At 37.5% G+C, this 15249-nt stretch overlaps 1 protein-coding gene across 1 annotated transcript in view; it reads right to left on the minus strand.

Moving 5' to 3' along the window:
- cyb5r4.S (cytochrome b5 reductase 4 S homeolog) overlaps window positions 1–15249 on the minus strand; it is a 62775-nt gene that overhangs the window by 32154 nt on the left and 15372 nt on the right. Inside the window, exons 5-8 of the mRNA XM_018265460.2 lie at window positions 10053–10094; window positions 8234–8288; window positions 2902–2959; window positions 1287–1380 (exon numbers count right to left, since the gene is read on the minus strand). Coding sequence (XP_018120949.1) covers window positions 1287–1380; window positions 2902–2959; window positions 8234–8288; window positions 10053–10094 — 249 coding nt within the window. The remainder of the gene's footprint in view (window positions 1–1286; window positions 1381–2901; window positions 2960–8233; window positions 8289–10052; window positions 10095–15249) is intronic.

A 15249-nucleotide genomic window follows, 5' to 3' on the forward strand; every position in this document is an offset into this window, starting at 1 on the left:
ATTTGTACAGACAGACAACTATTAATATACCCGCTATACAAATAGAAAGTACTGGAATGAAGCTGCTGCGATTTTAGACAACAACTCTATAAACATGTCAGCCCAAGAAGCCTCTTAAATTCACAGCAGTATTTGGTCCCCAGTCATAAAGCAAAATTGGTGCAAGGATTTAATCTGTGCTGATTCAGTGAGTGTAATATTTGCAGAACAATAAGTCATATACAGTAGCAGAGAGAGAACGTTAAGCATTTATAGATCAGAGTTGATCAATTCATGTATTAAGTGTTACAAATTAATTGACACCCAAATGAGGTTGGTCTGATTTAAGCTGATGCTGCAAGGCTGGCAGGCCCGGATTTGTGGAAAGGCCACCTAGGCCCGGTCCTAGGGCGGCAGGAATTTAGGGGGGGTAGCATGCTGCCCAACCACACTGGTTCATAAACACTGGGGATGCGCTGGAGATACAATCATTTTTTAAATTTCTTGTGCACCGATCCCCATTGCCCCAGTCCAGATGATGAAAATTTGCACGAATAAAAGGGAGGGGACAGAGGCGACGAACGCCAGTGGGCCTAGGGGCAACAGCTATTTAAATCCAGCCCTGAAGGCTGATTATTAAATTCTGATGCTAGTTGCACTGATTTATGTGCTGCCATGTAGTAATTACTGTATTAATCACTAACCAGCCTTATATTGTGACATTTATATTCTGTGTGTACTGTATATTTTGAGTCGGTCCCTATGCTGAGTACGTGACAGCAGCACAGAGCATGTGCAGTGAATCAGCAGAAAAGATATCTGACTGATCAACGCGGATAGGCTGAATCCAGGGTCGGACCCCCCAGACCCCCTCCCCAAACCTGCCAAAAACAGTTTGTGAAGCCGCGCACCAGCTTTCACATATGCGTGCAGGAGGCCCCAGAGGTTTATATCCCGGTAGGCCACCAATGTCCAGTCTGACCCTGGCTGAATCTGGCTTAATCTACTGAAAAGCAACCCTTGTGTGTGTAAAGTAGCACTTAGCATGATACAAGTTGCAGCTCACCAACTGCTGAATTTTTGGTTTGAGTGCTTTACAATGTATTATTTTTATTTCTTTGTTGATTTTGTTTCCCATATAATCTAAGTATGAATATATATTTGATATTACAATACAAACAATTCAATATAAATATAATTGGTACATAGTTAAAATAGCTTATTATTACAGCAAATTAATTTACAGAAGTCAGCTTTATATTGCCCCAAAGCATGTTTTAATGTCAAAATGCCATAAAGTAACATACCAGAAAGTAAAAGATATGAATAGTCTCCAATAATTAGCTCTCCTCTTAGTGTATTTTCTAGAAGATCAACGATGACCAACTCAGAGCAAATATTCTAGATAAAATAAAATCCATTTAGTTAGAAATTATATGTGCATACGTTAGATAAGTAATATTTGAAAAAGGTGATTTTGCTACAGCAGAGAATTCTAATTTTATATGAAACTGCAACAATACATAATAATATTAGTCTTACATGCTATAGGATGCTACAATTATAGAGACACACTAAGCAACACATAAACATATCTAATATCACGTTTTCTTGTTGCAGCTTGATTGCTATTGCAATATCTCTGATTTGATCTGTGTGCAACAAAAAAAACGAGTTACAACAATTACAATCAAAGCCATTAACAAACACTGTTCTAGTAAATACAGGGTTCCCAAAAGCAGGAAATACAAGGTATATTTAGTAGAATTCCTCTGTTTCACTGATTTTTAATATTTATGAAAAATGTTTTTCATGCATTTACTGTATTTTGAGATTATAACAATATAAATTTTAATGAGAACAAAAGTCAACCATTAACCATAGGTCACCTGCACAGACACAGACAGCTCTGCCTTTTAAATATAGGTATGGGGCTGGTCTTGGGGGGTTCTTTTGGTTTAGATGGGGAAAATGGAGTGGGTCTTGTTAGCTAATGTTTGCCTTTGGTTCTCCTTTAATGTTTAATACATCCTAAATTAGAAATGGGATTTTCCCCAAAATACCAGTATTATGGAAGGATTATGTTAGGGATACATACTGTTTATAAACAGATTCAGAGAGTTAATAAGGTAGAAGAAAAATGAAATCACCAACAAGGACTGTATATTACACTAAAGAGTTCCATGATCATAGAATGGCAAGAGGTGGCCAAGTAAATACATTTATACAGGACTTCGAGAAGACTTTCAATATCCTCATATTTTAAAGAAGATGGTATGTTATTTCATAAAATACACAGATGGGAAATCATTAAGTACTATCTACAGTATCTCAAAGTATTTATGTTACATTTTATTTGAGGCATGTGTATTTTATACATTTCAAACACCTGATCTAACAAATCAATCAAAGGTAGGAGAAAGAGTTGGAGCTCTTGGTTTGGGGCTAAATTCAAAGGCTGCACCCTCAGATTGCCTCGCCAGATAGCAATGTAGCACTCAACCAAACTTCTGTAAAAGTCAAATTAACTTTATTAATTCATTTAAAAGCACAAAAACTGGAAGGGGAGAGAAGAGCTTAATGCATTTCGGGACTTCTCAGTCACTTCACCAAAAGAAGGTGCTAACCTCCCACACTTACCAACAAGAGGCACGGAAACCACTTTTCCAATCATGACAGGCTGATGGTGACATTGGCAGTCTGCAAAAACTAAGCAAAACTGCCCGAGACTAAGAATGATGGTTGAAAAATGAAGCCAAAATTATCAGACTACAAATATTGCTCAATAGTGACAGCTTAAAAGGTTTAGATCTTTTTATTTCTTTGTAATACATATATAAAGCTAAAGATAGAGTTTGGCAGTAAGCCTTGAGACAAATTCATTCAATGACTGGTCTATATCTTAAAAAAGACCTTACATACCTTCATCTTGGTGTACACTGTAATAGTAACCAAGGATTCTGTCTGGAACCAATCATACCTGTTAAAGTTATGTAACAGAACTAATTAATAGAATACTCAAATTGGCTTACTAAAATGCTAAACAAAATAGCTTTCTTGTGAAAAATCAGTAAAAATGCTATGGAAAAATAATAATAGCACCAATAGATACATTTTTCGTCAATAACCAAATTTGTGCTTCTATTAAGTCAGTAGAGAGCGAACACAATGTATTTTTGATAGTTGTAGCTGTTAGGGAAAGCAAGAGTTTAAGTCCAGGTTCATTGAGACCCTAAAGACAAAGTTCAGAGATAACTTAAAGACACTGAGTAGTCCTTAGATAGCCAGTAAGGTTACATACTGTAACTGTTGGAGGACATTATTTTATTCAAAATATATCACTGAACTACTTCTCCAACTGCCTTAACAAATTCATTTGACTGAAAGTAAGATGAACACCTATAAACTGACCTGGCAAGCAGTGAAAGCACTAGCTACACACATATATTACTATACCTTGCATCAGGTACAAATGTAATTTCTAAAGCTTGTGCCTTTTAAATTAAACCCCTATAACGGTCTAAGAGAAAGACCATACATAACCCTGTAAATATGATTACCACGTAATCTTGGATTTCTATACAGCTATGGTGCCAATAAATATGACTTGAGAATTGTGTTTTGATATAATACCTATAATATATACCCTTCTGAGAACATTACCCTGTGTATACTTAAAAGGATGTGCACGGTGTTCATTATGGCTTCGAATTTTTTCAAAAAGGAGATAAAAATTGCATATACTGTAAGGAATAAATCATCCCTTCACAATAAAGCTTGAATATAAGCATTGCCCAGGAGATGTGTGACCTTTATAAAAGCTGCCTAGAACTACACAGATCTCAGGCATTAGAGTCCATTATTAATATTTTAACCTAAACAGAAAAGGCAGTTTTTGTTATAAACACTGTTCCTAAAGTGCAGTATCCTATGTAATTTTCCTAATGAGCATATACCACTTAGGTAGTTTTATATTAAGTCAGTGGATTAATGTGTTCATCAAGGTGGCATTAAGAAAATGTTTTCATTCTGCTCAGCAGAGCAGAGCGATGTTGTTAATGGAGCAAGGTGGCTATGTTTTTTTGTTTTTTTTAAAGGGGACCTGTCCAGATCCTTTTCAATTGTATTAATCAAGCAAATAAACTCTAGTTACACTATAACAATTATTTATATCTTGCTTCCTTCATTCTTGAAATTCACAATCACAGCAAGCAGGTATATGCCATTTTATGGACACTGTTATCAAGGCAAGCATCATCCCAAAATCTATATATGGATTTGGCTTTCTTTGCTCATTGTGCCTTGGCACAGTCTTATATTGAGGACTGAGGATTTTGTGAAACTGAAGGGTATATAAACAGGAGTTTAACTATAAAGGAAGCAGACCCTGTGGTTACATGGGGGCCTGATCACTGGTCTGCTGCATTGAAATCTCCACGCCCCTGCCCTGTTCTTATAATAACATTTTTGAGCCAGTCCCAGCTACTGGGGTTGAGGTTGCTGTGCGTTCCAGGTCCCCCGTTTCTTATTTGGCAAAGGCTAGTCATGCCACTGCATATAAGTTTATGTTCCTGTTACGTCAAGGTACTATCTGTTAAAAAAAAAAACTTTGCTCCATAATTTTGCTAAATATTTCTGGAATCTTATATTGTGCACAAAAAATAAGGCAGATTGTGCCAATATTTTGCACAGGTTCTGAAAAAGTGCCCTGTATATTGTACAGCACAAAAACGGCATGTGCAAATCCACTAAAATATGTACTGTATTATCTATTTGCATACACACTATACATGAGAAAAAAGTTTATGCTTCCTGTAAGAAAGAATTAATTTTGTTAAATAATTTGTAACAAAATGTAATTGGTAACAAATTAAATTAAATTAAAACGGACATGCCCTTCGTATAATTAGATTTTCAAATATGCTTTTACTGTATCTGCTGCATGCACACAAGTGTTTAGTAAACAAGAATACATTTTTCATTTCTGACCTCAATGCTAAAAAATAAATCTGGAGCAGATTTATGAACAGCTGATGTGATTCTCAAAAGGAATGAGATTATGGCTTTAAACTGGGCCATTGGTGGACAATCATCTTTTTGTTCTCAAGCTTTTTCTAGTGTTAATGTGGCCTAGTGATTGTAATAAGGATACTGCTAAACATTAGCGAGCACTCACCGACACCTGAAACACGGGTGCTGATTACACCAGTGCTATCACGTATCACGCCTTCGACGTTTGGGAATACAAATATACGATACTTCATATGGAGCACTTGGTGTGTTAATTAAAATCTTCATTTATTGAATATACAGTAGTTAAAAGCATAAATATAGCTCATATGAATGTGATCAATATCCCACGCTTAAGATATTGATCACATTCATATGAGCTATATTTATGCTTTTAACTATATTCAATAAATGAAGATTTTAATTAAGACACCAAGTGCTCCGTATGAACTATCGTAACAAGATGCCAGTACCTTCTGATTGAAAGCAGTCCCGCAGCTTGATGTTGCTACCAGCATACATCACTGTAGTTATAGTGTTTTTTGAGGTAGTTTCATATTTTGACAGTTTTTGATTTGCTACACATACAACTCTAAACTCTGGCAAAAAGCTCTCACTTGGTCACATCTTCACCACAAAACAAACTTGCAGCTGGTGTCTAAAACTTTTTTTAATAATGGTTCTATCATAAATAAAAGTTTTATGCAAGGCCACTCTGTGGCTTCTTTCTTTGAGGAAGTGTTGAGCTGGTTTGATATAGATTGAATGTCTTGATAGCTGAACCAACAGGGCCCAACAGGAACCTCTACTCTACCAAAAAATAAAACTGCAATTGTTTATATTATAATATTCAATATCACATACTCTATGAAGGTTTAATTCCTATATTCTAGCTGAACTCAACCAGTTTTTATAGTTCAAAAGCACAACGGAACAATCACAAAATTCATCTGCTACTGCCTTTTTACCTGTCACCGCCAACATCTGATGTCTCGCCAACCTCTGATGTCTTTCAATGATTTAAATCCCTTAGGCCTAAATCATAGTTAACAGCTTGTATGGGCATGAAATTCTCATTTGTTGCCTACATGTTGTGCTCTCATTGAATGAATAATTCAGTAAGGTTTCAAAGTATAATGATTTCTACACTGCTTTTTTCGGATATTAAACAGATTAATGCTGTAACGAAAAGTAGCCTAAGAATTGCTTGTGCGCATTTATGTTTATTTCTAGGCATTGTAAGGAATGTTACTTAAGTTTTAAATACATATGGTTTCCAGATTACAATAAGTAAAAGAGATTGGAGTGGACATTATAGATCGATTTAAATATTTGGCCTCTGAAGCAAAATGCATGTAAACAATACAAAGAAAGCTAACAAGGTCTATGCAAATCCAGGAATATCACAGTCACTGCTGTTTAACCATAATACAAAATAAAGATGACAGAAGTTAAAAAAAAATGTTGAGATTAATAACAAGTTATGACATATTAAGCATTATTTTCTTAAAACAAACTTCGACCAAACTTCTATCCACATTTTTACATAATTAACTCAAAAAAATCTGGTGCTGGAAAAGATTAGAAAATTGTATGTTTTTTTCGTATTTGATACCTGAAAACTACGAATTCTTTGGATTATTGTACAAAACCCAGCACAGATCATGATATCTTCCAATCTGCCATTGACTTCTACATGACCTCGGCAGGTTTGAGATGGAGTACTTTTTTATTTAGACTTTTAACAGCATTGGGGGTTTAAATAAATCACAAAAAAAATTAGTTTTTTTCTATGAAAATGTGTGTTTTGCCCTTTAAAAATTTGATCAGAAAAAAATCAGACTTTAGTAAATAACCCCCAAAATGTTGAAATAATTACAAATCCTATTCTATTGTGTTAGTTGAGCAAAAAAAAACTTTATAACACACTATATAAATTTAAATATTGTTTCTTGGAATAGATTCCTTTTAGAATCCATTATCACAGCAAGCAATCAGAAACCTTTTTGTGGAAGCTGTTAAAGACGCAAGCTTTCCATCATCCCAAAATGTTATGTATGTGTTATGTATGTGCCTATAAACAGTGAAGAGAGAGGGAGAATGTGAAGGAGGGCAGTGGCATCTAGAAGTGCAGAATATCATTAAAAGGAAAGGGCAATTATTACATATGAATACATTTGTTTCCGCGAAAAACAGTTTGCCCACATTGAGTAATCCATATCAACCAATTAGCTGTTTTTAAATGTTTCAAATACTGTAACTGAGCATCAAATGCTACCTGCTGATTAGTTGCTATGGGTTACTAGACAACAAGGCCATTTAGTACATTACAACCTTAGGGGCTATTTAATAAAAGTTGGCACGTTAACCACAAGACTAATAACCTGTATCTAAACAATAGGCAGAAAGAATGTAGTGGTCATCTGATTAAAAGCATGTTGTTCTTTTTTTGTTTCTAATTTTGTTTCTAATTTGTTGCTATGGGTTACAATACTTATTTAAATTTTGTGCCTTACATTACATTCTCCATAATTTGGATAGATCCGCCTCAATTATTTCACAAGTCTCTAGTTCAGGGGTGTCCAAAAGGTAGATCAGGATCTACCAGTAGACCTAGACTGGTGATCAGTAGATCTCGAGACACTGTCAACAAACAGCTTGTCTAAATTACCCTCCTGTTTCATGCTTTTCATTCAGATATTTATTAGGTTACATAAAAAATAGTTGTTCTTTAAATACAGCAACTGCGCATGAGCCAAAAGTCACGAAAATTTCAGAAAGTCACGAAATATTTTCGGAAATTTTGTGACTTTTGGCGCATGCATAGTTGTTCAGGACCAGAATATGACTCCAACTGCGTATGCGCCGAAAGCGTTGGTCTGCTTCCAAAGTTTAACGAAGAAAAGAAGATGGCGGCCATAAACTCCTGAGGACAGAAGGGGTAAGTAAAAAGTTAGGGGCATTTGCCCCGGGTACCAGGTAGGCTGAGGGGAGGAGGGAGGGGGGTCAACGTAGAGTAGGGGGGTAGGGGTTTGTTACGGGTTGAATTCTCCTTTAAGGAAGATTTTCCATGGAACATAATGCTTTTATGGATGTAGATCATAATGGGACAACATCACTAAAAGCAGTCCTTGCATTAGCAAAGTATGGGCACTCCTGCTCTAGTTCTAATTCTTTCAGAATAGTGAGATACTTATAATACATTTTTTTTACTTTAATATCATGCATTTCATATTTAACTCACCTAGGATTAGATTCCTTGCTACTGGTTCTTGACAGTTCACTAGAAGCAACAGACCCTGAGAAAATCAATAACAGCATTTGTCATTGTCCAAACATCGCATTTGACCTATAAGAAAACAGGTGCTTTCTCTACATGGAAAATTTTAATATGTTATGAAATAGGATGTTTTTATGTTCTTTTTACTTATTTTTTATAGTTTTTAGTTCGCTTCGTCTGCCTCTTTCCAGTTTTCAAACGTAGGACACTGATCTGTGAGCCACAAAACTACTCTCTGTGAGGCCACTATTTTATTTTTACTTATCTGTCTATTTAGTCTGCCTCCTATGCATCTTCCAGCCTCTTATTCAAATTACTGGCAGGTTGCTAGGGTAACTGCCGAAAGCTGCTGAAATTTAAAACTCAAGACTCAAACAAAACAGCAAACCACAAACAAATAAAATAAAGAGCAACTGCAAATTTTCCCTTACTAGACCATAATAAATGTGATTATAAAGATGAATCCCCGTTGTGGCTTGACACTAACTTTTCAAACGATAATCTCATTTTGGTTAAAATTAGATAGACTGAATTGTCAAAAGAAAGGAAAAACACACATCTGATGGGGCACAGACTGCAGAGCCATTGAAGCACTGAAACGCCATATATTTCGTTAGATTCTCCTATCACCCAACTATGTATTGAAACTCATACCACTAAAAAGCGGATGTTCACTAACAGAGTTGTACCAAAAACTGAACTTTACCCATTACAATTAATTTAAAAAAGACTTCCTTTATTAATTTAAATACATTTCTTATCTAATTCAGAATCAGATGCAGAGATCAGCAACAGGGAAAGAGAAAGCAAATCAGTTATCTATAGCAGAGTTATTTAGCCCATTATCTTTCCATTGCAGATCGATCTGGTTGGCTAGTGCTTATAACATAAGAGAGCAGATGTACTAAACCTGGGACTCTCCTTGCTCTTGACTGCTGATCTCTGCATGTGGGTAGTGGATGAAGGGGTTGGCAACCTCCTCCTCCAAAAGGACAGTTAGAGGACATTTTATTCATTTAAATAACATAATGGAAGCCTTTTATTAATTGATTGTAATAGGTGAAGTTCTTATTTTGCAAAAAATGTTTGCGCACTGGACCATTCATGTAGCAAGAATTTACAAATGAGCTTTAATGTTCTGATGGTCTCACATTTTCCTCAAGCACCCTCTGGTAGAATGTAGATATCATATCACAATTTGCAATGCCCTTGGAATTTTGTAAAAGTTCATTCTATTGTACTAAGAAAAATACAATTTTACCTAGAATGATGCTTCTCCGTCTGGCAGTCTGACTGCCAAGCCTGGGTTTGGTGGATGTCAGGAGAATGCAATTTAAAGTTTAGTGGAGAAGGAATAGTCCCGGGTTGTATACATGATTAGGGCTAGGGCTTCTGGTTCTAGCGAAAGCAAATATTAATGCTATATAATTTAAAATTATATAATCCTACTTTGTGACAGCTGTTAGTGAAGGTCCTTTTCTTTTTTCTGGAAGATACTCCTTGGCACAAAGTGATGCCTGTACAGAATTGGTTTGCCCATTTGAGAAACCTGATTGGCCAGCACTGAGACTGACCTCAAATTAACCGAATCACTGCAAGCCAGGCCTAATTGCCCAACATCACTGCCTAACTAAACTATGCTGTTGGGGCTGAAATAAATCACACCAACAGTGCAGCTTAAAGCCTTCCTAGAAGAGTAGAGACTGCTAGAGCAACAAACAGTATTCTGGCCATATAGTATTAGTATAAGCAATACATGTGAAATCAGGGCTTCTACACTTACCGTTTAAATGTTTATTCACTTTATTTTCCACAGATGTCCCCTCTGAAAAACAATAAAATGGTTAAAGACGTTTATTTAATAAATGCTAACAAAACCTTTAATGTTTAAACGTGCATAAAAACAAAAATTATACTTTACATCCATCATGGCAGAAAACACGAAGTATACCGGGATAATAGGAGATTAAATGACTTGTCCAAGGTGACAACAACCAGACGTGACTAAAATAATCTCTTTTTTTTCAGAGGTATCTCAAATAAATGGTACATTGGTGTTTTAAATCCTATAATTCTCTCTCCAAAAGAAACAGTGTATGGCCAGCTTTAGCCATAAGAAGCGGCTACATAATGTCAATCTTGTTGGTCTGGAACCAAGATGTTGCTTGTTTATTGGTATGTTTTTGGTCCTTGTCTTGCTAAAACACCAATTTCAAGGCCATTTCCTCTTCGGCATAAGGTAACATTAACTCTTCAAGTATTTGATGTATTGAAACTGATCAATGATCCCTGGCATGCAATAAATAGGCCCAACATCATAGTGTGAGAAACATCTCCATATCATGATGCTTGTGCCACCATGCTTCACGGGCTTGAATTCAGTTTTGGAGTTAGTTGTAGCCCCTAGACCCAAAAAGAACAATCCTCCTTTCATCACTCCACTAAATATTGTGCCCTTTCTCTTTAGGCCAGACAATGTGTTCTTTAGCCAATTGTAACCTCTTCAGCACATGTTTTTATTTCAACAATGGGACTTTGCAGGGGCTTTTTGCAGATAGCTTGGCTTCACATAAGCGTCTTCTAATTGTAACATTATTCACAGGTAACTTTAGACCTTCATTGATCTTCCTGGAGCTGAACATTGGCTGAGTCTTTGTCGTACTTCTATCCATTTGAAGAAGTAGTTGGCACAAGCTATTATTTTGCACACCGCTATTATGAAGCCTCATTTAATGAATAATTTAATTAATGAATCAGCAGCATGCATGTCATAACTGTTGGGTCTGTTGGTTTTATATTACTCTACTACACCTACTAGTAAATGATTTGCCATGAAATATAATTTCTACCAAAAACAGTGATTGATCAGGTTAGAAACGTCGGACTGCTATTATTCTGAACACAACTGTAGTTAGTTAGCCAAAAATGTAATCTATTAACGCTGGAGTGACTGGATGTCTAACATAATAGCCAGAGCACTACTTCCTGCTTTGCAGCTCTCTTGGTTTAAACCGATTGGTTACCAGGCAGTAACCAATAAGTTACTTGAGGGGGGCACATGGGTCATAACTGTTGCTTTTGACCTGTATGCGAAGGATCAGTTGCAAACTCACTGAGTTAGTCAGTGACTTTAAAAGGTCACATTTCAGAGTTAGAGAGCAGCAAAGCAAGACGTTGTGTTCTGGCTATTATGTTACACATCCGTTCATTCCAGCCTTTATAGATTACATTTTTGTCTAACATACTATAATAGAAATATGTTTTATTTTGCAGAACCTATTTACCCAGTTTTTATTTTTACACTGCACTGTTCCTTTTTAGCACCTTTAAAGTGTTCCTTTAAATCTTTAAAGTGGTTGATGCCAATAGTTATTATGTAGATCAGGGCTGTCCAACTGGCGGCCCCCCACATGAAAGTCTGCTTACCATGTTTAATATTTAAAAATATCACTGCAGAGATTAACTGGCCCCTGCATTGTTTTTTTTTTTGTAATTTATATTTTTATTATTTTTACAGAGAAAAGAAAGGCAGTATGGAAGCAAAAATCTCCGATTGTATACTTTTCTCTGCTCAATTTCCGTTCGAGTGGGTACAGAGTTATAGATGGCGCAATTCCCACATAGACCAAATCTTCATATAACGTGCAACATTGTTTTGAATACAAGCTATACTGTATTCAAATCTCCGATTGCATTCTATTCTCTGCTCAATTTCCGTTCGAGTGGGTACAGAGTTAGTCTTCCACTTAGACGCAATCGATATGCGTGTTGCCATTAAAACCTGATTCACTAATATCTGTGTACATTTGGGTAACCCATTCCATGGTTTCCCCAGTAAAAAAGTTTGTATGTCTAATGGGATTGCAACATGTGTGAGGAGCTCTATCAAACTTTTGATCTCTGACCATAGTGGTTGTAAAAGAAGACAATCGCAAAACAAGTGTTTCAAGGTTCCAGGCACTGCACAACCTCTCCAGCATGACCCAGATGTATTAGGGAATTTTATGTAGCCTAGAAGGAGTCAAATACCAGAACATTAAGACTTTATATATGTTCTCTCTTTGCTAATCCCTGTCCATTCTTCCAGGGGTATATCCATATTCAACGAAGCCTCCCATTTCTGCATGTAAGAATGTTTATAGCCAGTTGCAAAGGGAGGCGCAATGAGAATTAGAAATAACTCCCTTCTGAGGTAACCCCTTCAGAGCCAAAGATTCAAATGGAGTAACTAGAGAGGTTTGCAACTCTTTGCGGAATTGGTATATAAAATGTCTAATTTGAAAATATCTTTACCATGGTAATGTGAAAGCCGGATAACGCTCTGTTGCTTGGGTATAAGACAAGATGTCCTTTGATTGGTGGTCTAACATGTCATGTACTGTAAATGGGTCACTCTGAGCTTCCGGTGTATCTAATGGCATTAGCCATGGTTGGCTCAAAAAGTGGATTATTCAGAATGGGCGTTAAAGGTGAAAATCTGGATCTAAGTGTATATTTAGTTCTGGTTTTCTCCCACACATCTAAAGAAAGGGCTGACGCCTTAAGCATCTGTATCCTAGGAAAGGCCGCTATAGATTGCGACCAGAACCATGCACTAGGGTGGTATGGTAAAAACTGAGCCGCTTCCATCTGAGCCCATATGGTCTTAGGCAGTCTATCAAACCAGGCTATAATCTGCCGCAATTGAGCTGCCTCATAATACTGCTGCAGAGCTGGCACCCCCAGACCCCCTTGAAATGTAGGTGACATAAGTGTTGTCTTATGTATTCTATGTTGTTTATTTCCCCAGATAAAGGACAGCAGCGCTGATTGCATCTCCTTATGAAACCAAACTGGTACAGAGACCGGGAGAGTTTCATACAAATATAATAGCTTTGGAAGTACATTCATTTTAATGGCAGCTATCCTTCCAAACCACAAGAAAGGTTTGGTATCCAATTTGTTTAGGGAAGCCTTAATTTTTTTCGCTAGCAGAGTGTAATTCGTAGCATATAAATCCTCATAGCAGGGGGTGAGTTAAACACCTAAATAGGAAATACTATCTGTTTTCCAATTATATTTATACCTGGTTTGGAGGGTGGCTATCACATCTTGTGTCAAAAGAAGCGGCATGACCTCAGTTTTAGAAACATTCACTTTATATCCCAAAAATGAGCCATAAAGTTCCAACTTATTGTGCAAATTATATAGTGAGGTGCTTGGGGAGGTAATGGTTAAAATAACATCATCCTCATATAATGCTATTTTATGATGTGTTGCTCCAACTGTAATTCCCGTTATTTCTTGATCGTTCCTAATATTGGCCGCCAGGGCTCTATGCTAAGCGCATATAATAGGGGGAAAGCGGGCATCCCTACCTCGTGCCATTGGAAATCTTGATAGGTTTGTTTGATTGGCCAGGCTATCTGTTTTCAAATCAAGTCCTTCTGTTTTCTCTTCTGTATTAAATCTATAGCGTCTATAATCCTTCTCGTATTATCGCCCGCCTGTATCCCTAGTATGAAACCTACCTGATCCGAATGAATTCATTTTGACATAAGTGGTGCTAACCGATTAACCAATATTTTGGCAAAAAGCTTTAAATCAGAATTTAGCAGCGCAATCGGCCTGTAATTGGAACAATATGTAGGATCTTTACCCTCTTTCAGTATCAACGTAAGACAAGAAGTGAGATCAGAAGAGGGAGTGGGAGTATCTTTAAGAAAATCATTAAACAATCTACATAGATAGGAGGTTAGAATATGCTGATAATGCTTATAATACTTATAGGTATGGCCCCTGCATTGTTTAAACCACAAATTCAGGCTGTAATCCCATGTAATGTTCACACATGTAATCCCCCCTGCATTGCTCACACTTCTAACACTTTATTGTTCATACCCTAAAGACCTGTACTGTTCACACCTGAGGCCCAGATTGAAACTGCCCACATTGTTCACACTCATGCAAAGGGGCACCAGCACTGTGTCACTATATGTAGAGTGGTCCTGTCTTCTGCTCTGTTCTGCCTTCCCTATGCTCCATGTGTGCCATACTCTGCCTGCCCTATGCTCACTGTGTGTGCCATATTCTGCCTACCCTATGCTCCCTGTGTGTGCCATATTCTGCCTGCCATATGCTCCCTGTGTGTGCCATACTCTGTCTGACCTATGCTCCCTGTGTGTGCCATACTCTGCCTGCTCTATGTCCCCCGTGTGTGCCATACTCTGTCTCCCCTGTGCTCCCTGTGTGTTTCATACTCTGTCTGCCCTAAGTTCCGTGTGTGTGCCATATTCTGCCTGCCCTATGCTCCCTGTGTGTGCCATACTTTGCCTGCCCTATGCTCCCTGTGTGTTCCATACATTGCCTGCTCTATGCTCCCTGTGTGTTCCATACATTGCCTGCTCCGTGTGTGCTACACTCTGCCCGCCATATGCTCCCTGTGTGTGCCATACTCTGCCTGCCCTGTGCTCCCTACTCTGTATGCCCTATGTTCCCTGTGTGTGCCATACTCTGCCTGCCCTAAGCTCCCTGTGTGTGCGCGCCATACTCTACCTACCCTATGCTCCTTGTGTGCCATACTTTGCCTGCTCTATGCTCAGTGTGTGCTATACTCTACCTGCCCTATGCTCACTGTGTGTGCCGTACTCACTGTGTGCCCTGCCTGGGGAACAAAGCCTGGTATTTATTCCGGGGGTTTGTTAGCATTTGAAAATTAGGGGGCCCTACGATGTTTAATCATGTGCTGGGGGTGCTGTATTATCCACAGTGGAGGAGGAGACATGTAGATTTAATGGTATATCTTAATATGACAACTTTTTTCACATATGAGTGATAAGTGATGTCCCTGCAGTGAGCACCAACCATTTGGTTTTTTGGTGTGCTACCACAATTAATGTGGACATGGTCTTGTGTAACAAGTCTACTAGTATATCATGTAAACATTAAATAAACCCAATTGGCTGGTTTTGCTTCCAAGAAGGATTAATTATAGCTTAGTT

This window comes from Xenopus laevis, chromosome 5S, assembly GCF_017654675.1.
Source record: "Xenopus laevis strain J_2021 chromosome 5S, Xenopus_laevis_v10.1, whole genome shotgun sequence".
NCBI lineage: Eukaryota > Metazoa > Chordata > Amphibia > Anura > Pipidae > Xenopus > Xenopus laevis.